The sequence below is a fragment of the Electrophorus electricus genome, chromosome 4, assembly GCF_013358815.1.
Source record: "Electrophorus electricus isolate fEleEle1 chromosome 4, fEleEle1.pri, whole genome shotgun sequence".
NCBI classification, from domain to species: Eukaryota; Metazoa; Chordata; class Actinopteri; order Gymnotiformes; family Gymnotidae; genus Electrophorus; species Electrophorus electricus.
Window position 1 is genome coordinate 10,657,728 of NC_049538.1, and position 16,641 is coordinate 10,674,368.

At 46.5% G+C, this 16,641-nt stretch overlaps 2 protein-coding genes across 6 annotated transcripts in view; one reads left to right on the forward strand and one right to left on the reverse strand.

Moving 5' to 3' along the window:
• pepd (peptidase D) overlaps nucleotides 1-1,482 on the forward strand; it is a 44,998-nt gene extending 43,516 nt beyond the window's left edge. For both annotated transcript variants that reach the window (XM_027019784.2, XM_027019777.2), the window contains exons 14-15: nucleotides 149-340; nucleotides 644-1,482. In XM_027019784.2, the coding sequence (XP_026875585.2) occupies nucleotides 149-340; nucleotides 644-790 (339 nt within the window). In that variant the 3' untranslated portion in view covers nucleotides 791-1,482. The remainder of the gene's footprint in view (nucleotides 1-148; nucleotides 341-643) is intronic.
• A 449-nt stretch (nucleotides 1,483-1,931) lies between these two features.
• The window catches only part of LOC113583445 (thrombospondin type-1 domain-containing protein 4), a 36,790-nt gene continuing 22,080 nt past the window's right edge, over nucleotides 1,932-16,641 (reverse strand). For 3 of the 4 annotated variants that reach the window (XM_035524925.1, XM_035524924.1, XM_035524927.1), the window contains 11 exons: nucleotides 10,123-10,327; nucleotides 8,579-8,754; nucleotides 7,871-7,958; nucleotides 7,501-7,698; nucleotides 7,233-7,362; nucleotides 6,863-7,067; nucleotides 5,997-6,170; nucleotides 5,699-5,872; nucleotides 4,943-5,122; nucleotides 4,606-4,750; nucleotides 1,932-3,914 (listed from right to left, as the gene is read on the reverse strand). In XM_035524925.1, coding sequence (XP_035380818.1) covers nucleotides 3,772-3,914; nucleotides 4,606-4,750; nucleotides 4,943-5,122; nucleotides 5,699-5,872; nucleotides 5,997-6,170; nucleotides 6,863-7,067; nucleotides 7,233-7,362; nucleotides 7,501-7,698; nucleotides 7,871-7,958; nucleotides 8,579-8,754; nucleotides 10,123-10,327 — 1,818 coding nt within the window. In that variant the 3' untranslated portion in view covers nucleotides 1,932-3,771. The remainder of the gene's footprint in view (nucleotides 3,915-4,605; nucleotides 4,751-4,942; nucleotides 5,123-5,698; nucleotides 5,873-5,996; nucleotides 6,171-6,862; nucleotides 7,068-7,232; nucleotides 7,363-7,500; nucleotides 7,699-7,870; nucleotides 7,959-8,578; nucleotides 8,755-10,122; nucleotides 10,328-16,641) is intronic. The other variant, XM_035524926.1, reaches the window with a different exon arrangement.

Genomic DNA, 16,641 nt, shown 5'->3' on the forward strand with positions numbered 1-16,641 from the left:
TATTGATAACATATCCAATAAGGTGTCAAATTGGGATTTGAAAAGGGTATTATCTTCTTTGTTATATTTTATAGGCTGATGCAGTGTATGTTTTGTAATTGTTACGCAAGCCTAACATATAGTCTTCCTCTCATTCGTCTTCCTCCAGGGCGTGGAGCGCATCGATGAGCCAGGCCTGAAGAGCCTGCGCATGGGGCGTCTGGTGCAGGAGCGCATGGTCCTCACCGTGGAGCCAGGAATCTACTTCATCGACCACCTGCTGGACAGGGCACTGGCCTCGGACGCCCAGTGCCGCTTTATCAACGCCGACGTGCTGGCTCGCTTCCGCGGCTTTGGAGGGGTCGGACCACCCAAGCCATTACATTCCCGCTTAGAAACAAGAACTCTGTTTAGAGCATGATACAGAAGCGCTGTTATTAACACCCACTTTAGAACCCACTTTACATCTGTTTGCAAAGATGCAGTCAGTCAGATGCGGGGGTCTGCAGAGGGTACTTTAGTTGGTCCTATAGTGAATGTTTTTTCAGTTTTTTGTGTTGATTTTTGTTCAATTTATCACATTTTAACTCTTTACGAAAAACCTGAGCATTTACCAGGCCTGAGGAATGTCCTGTGTGTAAAAGACGTGCGTGTGACCTTGCAGGTGCGTATCGAGGACGACGTGGCAGTGACAGCGAATGGCGTGGAGCTGCTGACGTGTGTGCCCCGCACGGTGGAGGAGATCGAGGACTTCATGGCCGACAGAGATGAGAAGTCCTTCAGTTCCAGTGTCAGCAGCCAGAAATTGTAACGGGATCGGCGACACGAGCATCTCATCACGAGATTCTGCAAAAGCTTGCCTTTGTTGAATTAATTCGGGTCCTATAGTTAAATTCTATGGCATGCACAGTTTGTAAGACTCTGGAATTATACCGCCTTATAGCTGAAAATAACCTTCTGAAATCACATGATTATATGGTATATAACTACATGCTTATAGCCCATACAAACATTTACTCACTTTATTACTTTTTAATTCAGTATGAATTAAATTCATTGTGTATGTAATTTTATACAAACCAAACAGCTGAAAAAAATCATTTCTATAGATATTTTTCCCCATATATTTGGAAAGTACAAATGCAGTTAGATCACAACTTGCCTTAACTGGAGCTTATCTGAAGTTATCTGATCTCAAATTTAAAAAAAATGTAAGAACAGAGCAGGCACCCATCTAAGCAGGTGCACTGCACAGTGGTACCGCAGTGCAGTGCTATCATGGTACTGCAGTGCTACCGCAGTGCACTCGCTGTAGTGCAGTGCTCTCAAAGTAGTGCCATGGTGGATTAGCAATAGTGATACAGCACAGCCTTCACGCTCCCAGGCAGAGTGCTCTTCTATATGAGATGATGATCTTTGGCTTTGCTTGTTGTTGCGCTTTCAGTAACCTGTTCTATTAAGAACTAAATCTCTCCTTTTTCAATAAAATTCTGGCATCCTCTACTTGTTGGATTTTTGTATAGCTGTCCCGATACTTATGGAGTTGTATCTATTTTTGAGTGAATACTGATGATTTTAATGTTTTTTGTAGCTAAACTTTGCTCAAAATGTTTCTGAAAGAGCAATTTGGAGTGTCCTGTAATTATATCCACAATTACACACACAAAAGATGTTAAATCAATGTTATTGATTGAAATTGATTGAAATTCAGTGAGAGGTCACAGAAATGGGTAAATCCTGACACGAGTTATTTCTGATCCCATTATTTAAGCACAATTAAGTCACATCCGCACCAGTCTGAACCCTCTCTTTCAGTGGTAGGGGAAATCCAGTGTCTGGGTCACAAATCCCACCGAGGAGGCATGTACACTGGACCCATCAGAAACCAGTTCTTATGTGAATGGATGGACTATGCATGTTGCGTGGATAAAATGAAAATAAAACTAAGACAGTTGAATTATGGACCTCTTTAATCAGTTTTATAAAACAACACTATCGCGGAACAGGTTATGATGACTCTGCACTGTAACAAACAATTACACGTGACAAACTATTACACATGTCAACACCTGGATAATTTCAAAATATAAATATAAATGAATTTTTTTTAGAAGCTAAAGAAATATAAATTAGTGGTAAATTTATACACTATAGCAGTCAGTCTAGTACAAAGAATTACTGAGGCAAAACCTAAATTTTAATCTTGCTCATTAGCTGTAGTCTAGTATTAACTAGGTATTATTGAAAGGTCTGATGTTGAAGATGAAATTACTGGAACATTGGTCAGTATATTCTTTGAATTCTTTAATAAAATGTTCTGGGCCATAAAAATGCAACCTTTATTCTACACTGGAAGACTGACTGTTCCCGAGAAAGGCCAGAGTTACTATACAAACATTTCATACAGCTTAATTAACTAGATGTTTGAATTTCTCCTTTTCTGGCACATTCAGGACACTTGGTTTCTGGAAACCTGAAGGCAGAAAGGCAGCAATCAAAAATAAACTACACACACACACACACACACAGAGAGACACACACACATCTGTGTGTGATGTTCCTGCTCATCTGGGTGATCTGTCTGTCCCTGCTGGAGTCTCCCATGCCTGAAAGCATTCCATGCCTTGACTACTGCAGTACATGGCCGTGTGGACCTGGATACACTAGTCCTACAGGAAAGGGCAGAGTTGGCAGAAACACTGCTGAAACACTCGAGCTAATACAATCGTTGGTGTGTTTTATTGTATATTAAGTCTCCTTTAACGTGGCAGGAGGCTGTTTTGACACGTGTCAGGTTCGGAACGCCAGCGAGATTATTCTTGCAATCGACTCCAGGTTGTGGCGTCAGATGAAAACAGAGCTGGCCGTGTGCGCCCCTGTAGTGGGAGCTTAGCCAAGCAGGTCTCGTCATAAATCCTGTCTGCTTTCCCCATCAAGGCATGCCAGCGGTTTCTCCCCTGCTGCACTCTGGGATGTGACTGGTCCGGCTTGTTTCTAGATCTCAACACAGCCTCTTAAAGCTCCGAGACCTACGTTAATTGATTTTTGACATATTCCATAGAATTTTCTCTCCTACCCAGTGGGAAGGAAGTTGCTTTTATTAGCTAAAGTATATGCATGATAACCTAATGATGGCTTGGTGTGAACAGTTAGTTAAAACTGAATCTATTTCAAGGGATTTGTCTTGTAAAATGACGCCTGTAATGGTAGTCTAGAAGCAGACTGTGAAAAGTTGTTAATAGTGGCTTTGCTAATACTCAGACTCCTTTTTCCCTCTGAAGCACTAATTATAATTCTAATTATATTACCAGGAATAAAACATTTGGCTTTGCTGCATTTTACATACTTATAGGTCACTATACGCATGAATCACTGAATCCCATATGAATCTCTCAGAGTCTCCAGTTCCTGTTAACAAAGACATCCTCAGTGCCAGAACAGACCTGGGTCACTGAGCCACTGTGGTCATTGCTCGCATGCCACACAAGTTGTTGCTTCAACAGTGTTCTCACCTGACTCCAGATCAGGGCCGTGTTTCGTCTCTATGGGATTTATCTGTATTTCTCAATTCAACAGTGTTCTCACCTGACTCCAGATCAGGGCTGTGTTTTGCCTCCATGGGATTTACCTGTATTTCACACCTTTGGTTCTCAAAACACGCATTGTCACTTAACTTTGACTTCCCCCCGTGTCCACTGTGTGTCAAGCCCACTGCAGATCTTTTGTGCTGTGTCTGGTTAAAGCGCCCCCTAGCGGCTGAACCGGTAACAGCGCGATCCGCAGGGGCTCATTTTATCTGTAGTTTTTGAACGTCGTCTGCCGTTGGGCAGCGCGTGTACAGGAGGCACAGCAGGCCATCTTATAGTAATTATACACACACAGTCGAGCCTGGACCACCACATTGCAGTTGAAGTACTTGTCTTGGCAGTTTTCATCTGGAGATGTAAAGAAAAGTTAGGCATGAGGGAGGAGTTTAGTGGGGTTGCCAAATCATTTCTTGCATTTCTAAGATATAGTTAAGAGCACAAAGAACAAATACACTGATATGTTTTATTAGTGCTTCATCATAATTGTATGTTTTATATTGTTACTGTTAATGTTTAAGTCTTGTAATAATATAGTGTGGTACCACAACCTTCATGTGGTACCAGCACAACCGTCGAATTTGTTGTTCTGTTTGACGTGTGTCTGTGTGTTTGATGTGTGTGTCTGTGTGTGTGGTGTGTGTCTGTGTGTCTACAGAGGGGATTTCTTTGTTGTGTTTGGTGTGTGTTTGATATGTGTCTGTGTGTCTACAGAAGGAATTTGCAGTGAGCTGAGAGTATAGCTGAGACTAATGCAGAGAGTATAGCTGAGGGTATAGCCGAGAGTATAGCCAGGAGTATAGCTGAGAGTATAGCCGGGAGTATAGCCGTGAGTATAGCCGTGAGTATAGCCGAGAGTATAGCCGAGAGTATAGCCGAGACTATAGCTGAGAGTATAGCTGGGAGTATAGCCGGGAGTATAGCAATGAGTATAGCTGAGAGTATAGCTGGGAGTATAGTTGGGAGTATAGTTGGGAGTATAGCCAGGAGTATAGCCGGGAGTATAGCTGAGAGTATAGCTGAGAGTACAGCACTGGCTAACCGATGTGTGGTAGACAGGGCTCAGGGCTGCACTCCTCTTGCTCCTCTGGTTTCAGTCCTTGCTCGCATGTCTCGCTCGGCGTCATATCGTCCGCGAGACAGCGCACCTCTCGCACACGGAATCCCCCCTCACATGTCTTGGAACACTACACACACGCACAGAGAGAGAAAGAGAGAGTTGTGGGTTCACATTTGCCTTTTATCACTTTTCACTATATCTTTGCACTATATATATATATATATATATATATATATATATATATATATATATAGAGAGAGAGAGAGAGAGAGAGAGAGAGAGAGAGAGAGAGAGAGAGAGAGTATTCTAGATTACTCACTGCACTCCAGTCAGTGTGGTGCCACTTGGCTCCGCAGGCCTTGGTATGGCAGGTCTGCTGGCTGAGGGGCTTGTCCAGTGAAGAGCATTCATACAGTGGCACCACTGTGAATCCCTCGTCTGACCTCGTCAGACACGCCACTGCCCTCTGCTGGCTGCCCGTGCCACACTCTGCAGAGCACTGGGGATTCACACAGTGAAAAGAGAGAAGTTGATATTTACACATAACCTCAGAAGCCATGAGGTACTTTATTCACAATAACATATCTGATCCCCAAATCCTCTGGTCTGATGGTGAATTCAGTCTAATTCTAATCAGTCACAATGTCCCTAAACATGAAGGGTATGTCTATTTCATTTCTGAATGTAGCACATCCATTAGCATTTATTTAGCAATTTCCACTAAATACACTACTATGTGATACACGGCACAACTTTTTTTTATCATGAACTTGTTACTGTATAATGTGTGTGTCTGATATGTGTCTGTATGTCTGATGCCTGTCTGTGTGTCTGATGCATGTCTGTGTGTCTGATGCATGTCTGTGTGTTTGATGCGTGTCTGTGTGTCTGATGCGTGTCTTTGTGTTTGATATGTGTCTGTGTCTACAGAGGGGATTTATCTGTTGTGTTTGATGTGTGTCTGGGTGCTGATGTGTGTCTCTGTGTTGGTGTGTCTGTGTGCTGATGTGTGTCTACATGTGATACACTGTATAACCTTCTGAAATTGTTACTGTATAATGTTCTGTGGGCTCACCTGACCCCACGGCCCAGTGAACCACTCAGTACGGCTCTCACAGGGCCCACTGTTGCAGGCCTGCACCTCTGGGGGGCGCTCTGACCCACAGGCCTCCAGAGGAAGACTGCTAACGTGATTAGTGAGACAGACCACGCTGCGGCTACGCACACCAATCCCACACTCTGCAGAGCACTGAGAGAAGCAGGGTAGAGACATTATTATTATTATTATTATTATTATTATTATTATTATTATTGATCCTACTAATTACTGTAATTCCTGCTGTGTCAGGAAGAGTTGTGGACCGGAAACCCACCTGCTCAGCCCAATCCGTGTAGAACCAGCTCTTAGCGCATGGTCCCATATCGCAGTTCTCCATGTCACTGGGGCGGAGCTTCAGATTGCATTCCTCATCCTCCACGACGTCACCGACGTTGCTGACGCAGAGCACCTCCCGTGACCTCTGACCCACACCGCAGGGCACAGAACACTGAGAACACACACACACACACACACATACACACAAACTGAGTTAACACTTGGAAATGCTATGAAACTACATTTATGTGTAGTTCTCTGTGTATATAAGATACATAAAGGGGACACAATCTTTTCCTAAGCTCTCTGTTCAAAATGCACAATACAGAAAACCATGTGACTGCAACCCAGTGAACGCATTCTGCATAACGGAGAAGTAAAATGGAAAAATATTTGTGATTCCGATCCGCCTTACTGGCCCCTAGATTTCTAAAGGGAATACAGCCTTAAGAGAAAGGCGCATGAACATGTTTCCCTGCTCTAGGATCAGTTCACACCCTGCTGCTCCATGTGTGGGAAGACCTGGGAGAAGATCAGAAGGAGCAGAAGGAGCAAAGGTCAACTTGCTATTCTGTTTGATAGGAGCAGAAGCTGTAAGGTCAAAGTGCTAATCTGGCCTTTCCCATCTTTTCCAAGAATTACTGGACAACAATATTTCCTTAAAAATATATAACGGACTAAGCAACTCTGTCTTCTGTCTTAAGGCTTGTGTCTTAATTTCCAGGTTAGCGGAACAGAAGGGTCCTTGTAGAAGTGTTCACCCCTATAAGCCCTATGCACCAGCTACACCCACGGCCCCGTTCGCCCCCCTCACTGGCCTCGCGGGCGGCTGGCCTATCGGGGAGGAGGGAGCAGGGCACTCACCGGGCTCCACTCGGAGCGGAGCTGCCACTCGCTGCAGATCTTCAGCTGGCACGGGCTGCTGCTCTCAGGCTGTGGCAGGTGGCGGCAGTGGGAAGCGTGCACGCTAAGCGTGCGGTTGGCGTAGGCCTGCCGACACAGAACCTGCCGGTGCTGCAAACCCAGGCCGCACGACTTACTGCACTCGGACCATTCACCGATGTCCCAGCTGCGCAGGATATAAAGAAGATAAAGAAAGATCACGTACAACACAGGTGAGCAAAGGCATCAGGTGCTGTATAATATGAATACTGTTCTGCCACTGTGTGTGTGTGTGTGTGTGTGTGTGTGAGAGAGAGAGAGAGAGAGAGAGAGAGAGAGAGAGAGTGCTTACAAGGCAGGACAAGGCTGGATGTTGCAGGGCTCATCCTGTGGGCTGGGTTTGGCAGTGCCGTCACACAGGCTGTCGGACACACGCTCGTGAGTGGCCCGATGGACACAGCCAAACACAGTATGGCTGCTGCCTGCCCGGCACACACACACACACACACACACACACACACACACACAAACACAGCTACGTGATGAGTGTCCCTATCAGCAAATCACAGCTGTGAAATGTAAAAGTGACTTGGAGAAAGTGGTGTAAAGGCAGTTCTGACCTTTCCCACAGGTGGCGCTGCAGTCGGTTGTCCCGATGAGCTTCCAGTTGTATTCTCTGTGCCTGCGTGGTGGGGCAGCAGCGGGTACCAGGTTCTCGGGTATGAGAGGGGGGTACCTGTGGCCCCCTTCCTGTTCATATGCATCCTGGGACGACCGGCCGTACTGATCGATCCCCACGCCTCCATTCACGGTATTCCCTACAAAAAACAGGATCCCGCTAACCAAACAGTCCTAACAGAACTCAGATTAACAGCCTACCTACTGAAGGTTTTCTTTGGTATGACGTTCAAAGTTACGATTAGAGTCATGATAAAGGCTACGGTTAGATCTTGAGTTGAGATAAAGATTAGAATTAAGGAAGCAGCTCACCCTCTGTGTTAGCAGCCGTGCCGGCGGAATTCTCGGAAGGCAGGATGTATTCGTACAGCACTCCCGGGTTAGTTTGCTGGTAGATAATCTGAACATTAAAAACAGAACAGAAGCTTTCATGAATGAGGTAGAGGGGTTTCAATATGCTTTCGGACCTTGGCATTCCCTGAGAGATGTGGGGACCAGGCATTAGAAGAGGGTGCCACCCCTTCATCTGCTAACTCCAACACTACATACACAGTGTTTGGCACATAGGCTCCTTCACGTCTTCCATATTTATCAGTGTGACAGGATGTGTGTTTCCTGGGAGTCGAACCCATCGTGTGTTAATCCTTAGTCCTACCCTAACAAATGCTGGTGTCCAAATCCTGGATCAGAAACCAGCCCAGCCAACATGTAGTGCAAGAAACGCTGTGGTAGAATCACACTTGTCACAAAAAGATCAGATACAGACTCACAAATGTTATCTTGCACCGTGGAAAGCTGCTCACCGACTAAAGTCCAAGCCAGACAGTGCCAGCACACACATCGGACTAAACCTTTGTGTCTGGTGTTTAATCCAGTGCCTGGACAACACGTTTCCCTGCACTATCTACGTCCGGCTCCGTGACGCCGTGTTGACCCCACCATGCTGTAAGAGCTCTCTACAGGAAGTGGACAGCAGGACAAAAGTCCTTCCTGTCTGGATGTGATGTCCATGCCACTCACAAACACATCCAGGATCTCATTGGTTGGGCCCTCTGCCAGAAAGGACTCCCCGGCAGTGCTGCTGATTTCATTGGGCCGCCGGTATGTGAACATGGTCCCACCTCCCTCATACTTTCCTGGTCGGTCGATGGCCCAGTTACCGTTTATGATGGAACGTCCAGAACGGCTCCGCAAAGCTATCGGACCACACACATACACACACACACATACACACAGACAAACACACACAAAAATTAAAGATGTAAACACAATCACACAGAAGCAATTATTAGGTTAGTTTAGGAAGAATTTGTATTTTTGTAGTTGACACAAAACATCACTGTCCCATCACATGAAAGATGTGGTGTGTAAGCGCTTGTGTAGTTGGTTTTCTAGTAAGGACCATGTAACTGGAAGACAGTTCACAAACCACCTTCATAAATTATCACACTTATTCAGTCTGTAGAGAGAACTGAGAGCAATGTGGTTTGGGGATTTTCTGGAATTTTCCAAACATTCAAAATCGTAATTCAGTGAATCCTCTGATGATCCAAGGAAGCCTGTGTTCCCCTACCACTCACTCCTTCTCTCTCACATTTGCATTCGATCAAGCAATAATGGCACACACACACACACACACACACACACACACACACACACACACACACACACACACACACACACACACACACACACACACACACACACACACTGCGTGGGCCTTTGTGCCCCCCCCCCCCCGCGTGACTTGTCCGCTGCTGTCGCTCTTTATGCAGGGTGACCCTGCCCAGCTCAGACGCATGCCCACGCCGGCCTTCTCCCCAGAGGCCCTCACACCTGGGCCCTCACACCTGGGCCCTCACACCTGGGGCCACGTCACCTCAAACATGCCTCTGTCGGGGGCTCCGGCTTTGGCTCCGGCTCCGGAAATTAGTCTCTGTAATGAAAGGGACCAGCTGGCGCCAAGGGGAAGAGTGATGTGATGTGCACCACAGCCCCCGAGGACGGAGGGGGGGACGCAGGGGGACAGACGGTTGCTCCTGACCCCCACGAGTCCGACACATGTCCGCAATTCAGCATGGCTCTCATTAAAGCAGTGTGTCCAACAATAAAGCACAGACGTTCCTCCAGTCACTCCTGAAATAGCACTGAACCGTTTTCGTCTTCTGTCTCACACACACACACACACACACACACACACACACACACCCGCGCGCACACACTCACACGCACACATACACACATTAGCACTGCAATCTTACAGTCAGGGAGGAGTTGGTCTAAGGTGGTTTGGGGAGGAGGAGAGTTTGGGGATAATTCCTGTGATGATGAACGTTATGAACTTTTTAGATGCTTCCATATTTTCAAAGTTACTTTAGATTGAACAAATCTGACCGAGCAGGAATTCATGAACTAATGTGACTTCACATGAAGAAAAGTGAGGAAAAATGCCAATGAGTGGCTTAATCCAAACATAAGCTTAGTGTGTGTGTGTGTGTGTGTGTGTGTGTGTGTGTGTGTGGGTGTGTGTGTGTTTCTGTGCGTGTGTGCCTAGCCCCACTCACCAAGGTAATTCTGGCTCCTGACCATCTCGGTGACATTGATCTTGGTGGCTCCCTCTGGGATCTCCACGACCTTGTGGTAGCCCACCCTGGTCAGGCTGTGCTGGAAGAGACCAGAGACCAGCCTGCAGGCTGTGCTGTCTCCCCCACACACTCCACATCCGTCCATCACCTTCCCAGAGCCCAGCAGCTCATCACAGCCGGGATTCTGACATACACGCACACAAGAGAGAGGGAGAGAGAGGGAGAGGGAGAGGGAGAGGGAGAGGGAGGGAGGGAGAGGGATATAGAGGGAGAGAGAGGGAGAGGGAGGGAGGGAGAGGGAGAGAGAGAGGGAGAGAGAGGGAGAGGGAGGGAGGGAGAGAGGGAGAGAGAGGGAGAGGGAGGGAGGGAGAGGGAGAGAGAGAGGGAGAGAGAGGGAGAGGGAGGGAGGGAGAGGGAGAGAGAGAGGGAGAGAGAGGGAGAGGGAGAGGGAGAGGGAGGGAGGGAGAGGGATATAGAGGGAGAGAGAGGGAAGGAAAATGAGGGAGGGAGAGAGAGAGAGAGAGAGAGAGAGAGAAGGGAAAATGGATAGAGAGACATTGAGAGTCTGACTTTTGACATCTGAGTGACTTTTAACCAGATAATGATTTTTTATTGATTATTGATTTCATTATTGCAAAATGATTATTTTTAATCCTTGCTTTTCTAAAGCAAATAAAATATTGTTTTCTAATAAAAAATATATTAATTTTCTCTGTTAACAAGACATGTCCTGTATCTGCTGACCTCCAACAGTCTAGACTGAAACAAATGCAGAAAACCATTTACACACACACACACACACACTCACACACAATGTTTGGGTGTCAGTATCTAACACAGGATTTGACACATTTTACCGTTCTGCCATTCACCTAATACTCCTACAGCCGCTTGTGTGCTGTTCTCTCACAGGTCCCAACCGGGACCTGCTGTGGACTGCTCGTGCTGTGGGAGTGTGATAGCAAACGGAGAGATCGGGAGACTCGAGAGACAACCGAGTCGGAATTTATCGGACAACCGTTTTTCCCCCAGACACAGTGCCAAGGCAGTTATAATTTTTAAATAGGTATAAGAACATAAAAAAGAAAGAAAAAAAACCCGCTTGCAAGATGACAAGCCTGTCCGTTTGACAACGGCGCTTTAAAGTCACAGCGACTGACAACGGTAACACTCACTAACATCCTTGAAGCTCCTCAGCTTAAACAAAAAAAAAACCAGCTTTCTCTTAAAAAAAAGTCTCACGTGAAAACGAAGAAAACCGAATTATTCTAACTGACAGAAAACTCAACACAGCCACAGAAATGGTAATTAAGTAACTATCATATTCTCATTCCTGCATTAATCATAGTCTGCTTCCTGGGTCAAACGCATCAGTAGAGCAGGTCACCATATCTGAACATACAATCAGTTCTACAAGCTTTACTTGAAATATTTTTGCTTCTTATCTGCTCACCATATGTTGGGTTTACTGAGCCATTTATCTTATGATTTACAAGGGAGGCAGCACACTTCCTCATCCACTAATGGCTAAAAAGTTGCAAAACCCACTTCCGTCTGTAATTGGTGCTGACGTAGAACCGTGGTTCAACGCAGAAATCAGTGGTGAAAAGTGGTGGAACACAAATCTAAAGTGACATCCAGAGTTGGGATTATTTACCAAGAGGGACTAAGATTAAGATTGAAGAGACAATAACAGACGGAGTGCATGTCACAGTACACCCACAATTCCCTGTTGCTGTCGAGTCAAGTAATGCCATGCGCTGGCATGCAACCAACCCTAGCCTGTCCCTCGTTGTGGGTGGTGGGCCCACCTCGGGTGTGGTTTGTTATGCACAGAGCTCCCAGACGTTATGGTGTCATAAAGCATTTCCCAATAAATCCCAACTGAGGACGCAAGGAAACAACAATTCCCTACACATGCATTCCAGCGCAGTCCCGAGCCACTGGCTCTGGTGTGTGGTGGCTGTAATGTATAAGAATATCCATAGTCCTCACTCACTGCATCATAGCCATGCCGTGACATTCCGTCTACACCCCTAAAGCACATTTCACCTCGGGGAAAACAAACATATATGCATTTCTGTTTTATGGTAAGGCAGCACACCTTAGCGCTTAAATCATAGCTAGTCCAGTGTATTGTTTTCAGCAATATATCACGTGATATTTAGCTCAGTCAAAACGATTAGTGACAACATGCTACTATCAGTGTAACACTACACTTCAGGGCTTTTTGTGTTTTTTGAACAACGGAAGATAACGGAACAAAAACACTAAAAAGTGCACAAGGCGAGCACCAGATCTCAGCTGCTTACTGGACAACATCTGCATTCAAATCTTCTTAGTGGGAAAACTCCATAACACTAACAGTTATCTAGAGTCACCAAAGCGGACAGGGGGCCCATGCCCCCTAGATGGGTCTAGATAAATGCATGCATCCCCAGTCGGAAATGGGTCATTTGCGCGCCTGCTGCCGTCCCTGAATGTGGTAGCTGTTTCTCAGGCTCCCTCTCCGAACCCATATTCCACATTACCCGTGGTCACCCTGGTAGGCACCTGGTAGGTACCTGATCGAAATTTGATCATTCTTATTTTCATGGAGGGACAGAAAAACACTTTAAATAATGATCTTATCAAAGGTCAGGAAACAAGAGAGTCATTGCTTCACTAACAGTAAATACCACAGGTGTCTCTCTACACATGCTGACCCAGCTGAGAGAGGTCTCGCTACACACTGTAACCGACCCAGCTGAGAGAGGTCTCTCTACACACTGTAACCGACCCAGCTGAGAGAGGTCTCTCTACACACTGCACCCAATGCAGTCTCACTAGTTCAAAATCAAGATTTCTTTGCTCTTTGCTGGCCAAAGAAGGTGAATCAATGCAGAATTGTAAGTTTGTGGCAATACCTTCAGCACCAAGCACCACTCGGAGAGCACTGTAGATCGCAGACAGCCATAAAGCGAGAGACTCAGATGTCAATGAGGGAATCCATATGTGTCCAGATGCTCCTCGGTGCGCAGAATATGACTATCATAAACTGTCATCTGGATATTTATCACGAGCTTGCTGACGACTCATCAGGTTCTGTTTACACCGAACATCCATTAAACACAACAGCATTACGCTCACATATAAATCACCACGACCTCTGGACTTACTGCGTCAGGGCTCCAGGAGTAAAGATGGCGGAGTATGACGTTGCCACTTTCCCTCTGTGCCATGGTGATCTAGGATCTACCGTCCAATCCACACACAGAACCTCACAGCTGTGCCACACACACTTGGGTTCATAGGGGCTTCGCTGCCACCACAGCAGAGGTCTCTCAGGGTCTGGCGCGGGGATATATCCCAGATATATCCCACCTGGCAGTTTCAGGCAGTGAGCTGCTGTTAGACTACTGGATACAGAAGGCTGTCAACAGTCCGGACCCAGGCAGCGTTCTGTACCACCCTTATTTACCATGTCGTAGAAAGGAAAAGCCCTCAGACACTAGACTCTCGAGTACGTACAGCGTTTCACAGAGCATTGAATGCCATTCAATTACTCTCTGCTAAATATGCACTGTAAAAGAGAAATATTCATGTTGCACATTAGCACGTGTTGAAAGCTGCAAGACCTCGTGTATGAGCTCGTGTTTGTAGCCTAAGACGTGATTGGCGAATGGCGCAGGCTTCGCAGGAAGCTGGATGGATCCAGAGCACTGTCGGCATGTGCTGAGATCAGCAGCTCATCTGGAAATGCAATGTTTACATGACTGAGGCTCCAGCTGAAAAACACGCTAGCAAGACCATTCCAGCCCATAATTTATTATGGAGGCAAGCTTATAGAGCAGTAGCTCAGGGACAGTAATGGGATCTCCGTCTGATACTCCACACACTGGAGACAGAATAAAAGACATACAATACAATGCCCAATTTGTTTCATTCTGATAATTTAAGTGGTCAGGGAAAGGCTTACTGGTTTTAGGTAAATATTACCTCACGCTATTCAGAGATCCAGGAATATAATAATGAGTTAACCACAGGAACACTTCAGAAGATATATTAGTATCATATGTGCTAAGGCTTAGCCCCAGGACTAATAAACTAAACCATGAGTCTAAATGTAAACAAGGTTAGCCTCCTGCTTGGGTCTTCATTTATCATCACACAAACCCTCCAGCGTCTTCCCTGCGGTTAACAGCTTCCTGTCATAAAGGGTCCAGCGTGGGAGCCTCTGTTCCAGATTTTGCATGCTAGCGCCGCCCTTGCCCTGCCCCCAGTTATCTATGTGTATGATATCATTTTATATCTCCACCCTGTTGCAGAACAATGGAGCACCAACCTGGAAAACGAGACCAACGCAGCACCTATCTGGACAACAAGACCAACGCAGTACCAACCTGGACAACGAGAACAACACAGCACCAACCTGGACAACGAGAACAACACAGCACCAACCTGTACAACGAGACCAACACAGTACCAACCTGGACAACGAGAACAACACAGCATCAACCTGTACAACGAGACCAACACAGTACCAACCTGGACAACGAGAACAACACAGCACCAACTTGGACAACAGGGCAAGGAACACATTTGACAAATGAGGAAAAGGTTACTTGCTGTATCTATAGCTTGAGAAGAACCAGAAAAAAAAACCTAAAATGGAGCATTAACCAAAACTATCTTTTTAATAAAAGCAATTTTTTATAATAGCTTTTAAAACTGTATGTCCCAAAACAATATCCATCTCCAGAGGTTAAGCACACCAAACATAATTTAATAATATGGTCTGCTGTGTCCTTCACACAAACTATTTTTACACTGTTCTTAAAGAGGAGACGTCACGACAAGTTCCCCATCCCCACCAAGGCCAACCCATGTGTGGCAGTCATGGGGGGGGGACCCACAGGAGTCACCACATCTCTCTTAATGAGGTAGAGGGGAGCCAGCATTTCTGCTATGGCTCAGCAATGCAGTCCTTTATTAACCATCTTTATGCTATAGTCTGTGAGATGAAATGAAATGACATTTCTGAAGGTACCTGAACCGTCTTCTCTTAAGTACTTTATTTGGATTTTCATGATGTTCCGTTTTTGGCTGCTTCCACTCAGCACAGTAGTCTCTCTCTCTCTCTCTCTCACACTCTCTTTTTTCTCACTCTCTCTCTCTGTCTTGCTCACTCTTTCTCTCACTCTCTCCCTCTATCCACCTCACTCGCTCTCCCTCCCTCTCTCTCCCTTTCTCTCGCTCTCTTTCTCCCTCTCCCTCTCTCTGCCGCTCTCTCTCTCCCTCCCTCTCTCCACCTCTCTCACTCTCTCTGTCTTGCGCACTCTTTTTCTTCCTCTCTCACTCTCTCTGCTACTCCTTCTCTCTCACTCTCTCTCCCTCTCTCTCTCACTCTCTCTCCCTCCCTCCCTCTCCCTCTCTCTCTCACCCTCTCTCCCTCTCTCTCTCTCTCTCTCCTTCCCACTCTCTCCCTCTCTCTCTCTCTCTCCTTCCCACTCTCTCCCTCTCTCTCTCTCTCCTTCCCACTCTCTCCCTCTCTCTCTCCCTCTCCCTCCTTCCCACTCTCTCCCTCTCTCTCTCCCTCCTTCCCACTCTCTCCCACTCTTTCTCCCTCTCCCTCTCTCCATTAGCCAACACACTTCCCCTCATGCTTTGCCTCTGTAACTTAAGAAACGGAACTTGCTGGGAGCGCGACCAAAATGGTGGGCCAAGCATGTCCCTGCCGATGGAAACCCAAGCTGCAAAGACTACTGGAAAGCACTTCATGATGTCTGCTATACGACACATCCCACGGAGACAACGCGCGGACACACACCACTGGTGTGGCTATTCAGCAGTGTGGCACGACATGGCTTTTGTGGCCAAACTCCGTTTCCATGGCGATTAGTTAGGCCACTGCATTCTGACATCGGTGGTGAGGAAATCTCTTTTCGGCAGATTGCTCGTTCGCTAGCACAGATACTCCGGCAACGTGCACACGGGCCAGCGAGACCATGAGAGCACTAATTAGACCATGAGAGCACTAATTAGACCACAAGAGCGCTAACTAGACCATGAGAGCACTAACTAGACCATGAGAGCGCTAATTAGACCACGAGAGCGCTAACTAGACCCTGAGAGCGATAACTAGACCCTGAGAGCGCTAATTAGACCACGAGAGCGTTAACTAGACCATGAGAGCACTAACTAGACCCTGAGAGCGCTAACTATACCCTGAGAGCGCTAACTAGACCACGAGAGCGCTAACTAGACCATGAGAGACCTAAAGCGCTTTTTAAGCTCCTGGGAGGAGCAAGGCGAAGGCCACCATCACATGGTAAAAAGACACACGTTGCTAGTAAACCTGGTTAAAACAGCCAAGGGTGGAGTGGGTCCAAATACCACACCACATCTCTGCCTCCGTTGAAAGGCCAAAGGTCATTCTGTCTCAGATCAAAGGTTACTCTGGATGTACTAAGTTTATAAGTCAGAGACTGCATTCTACACTAATGAAGTGTGACTATA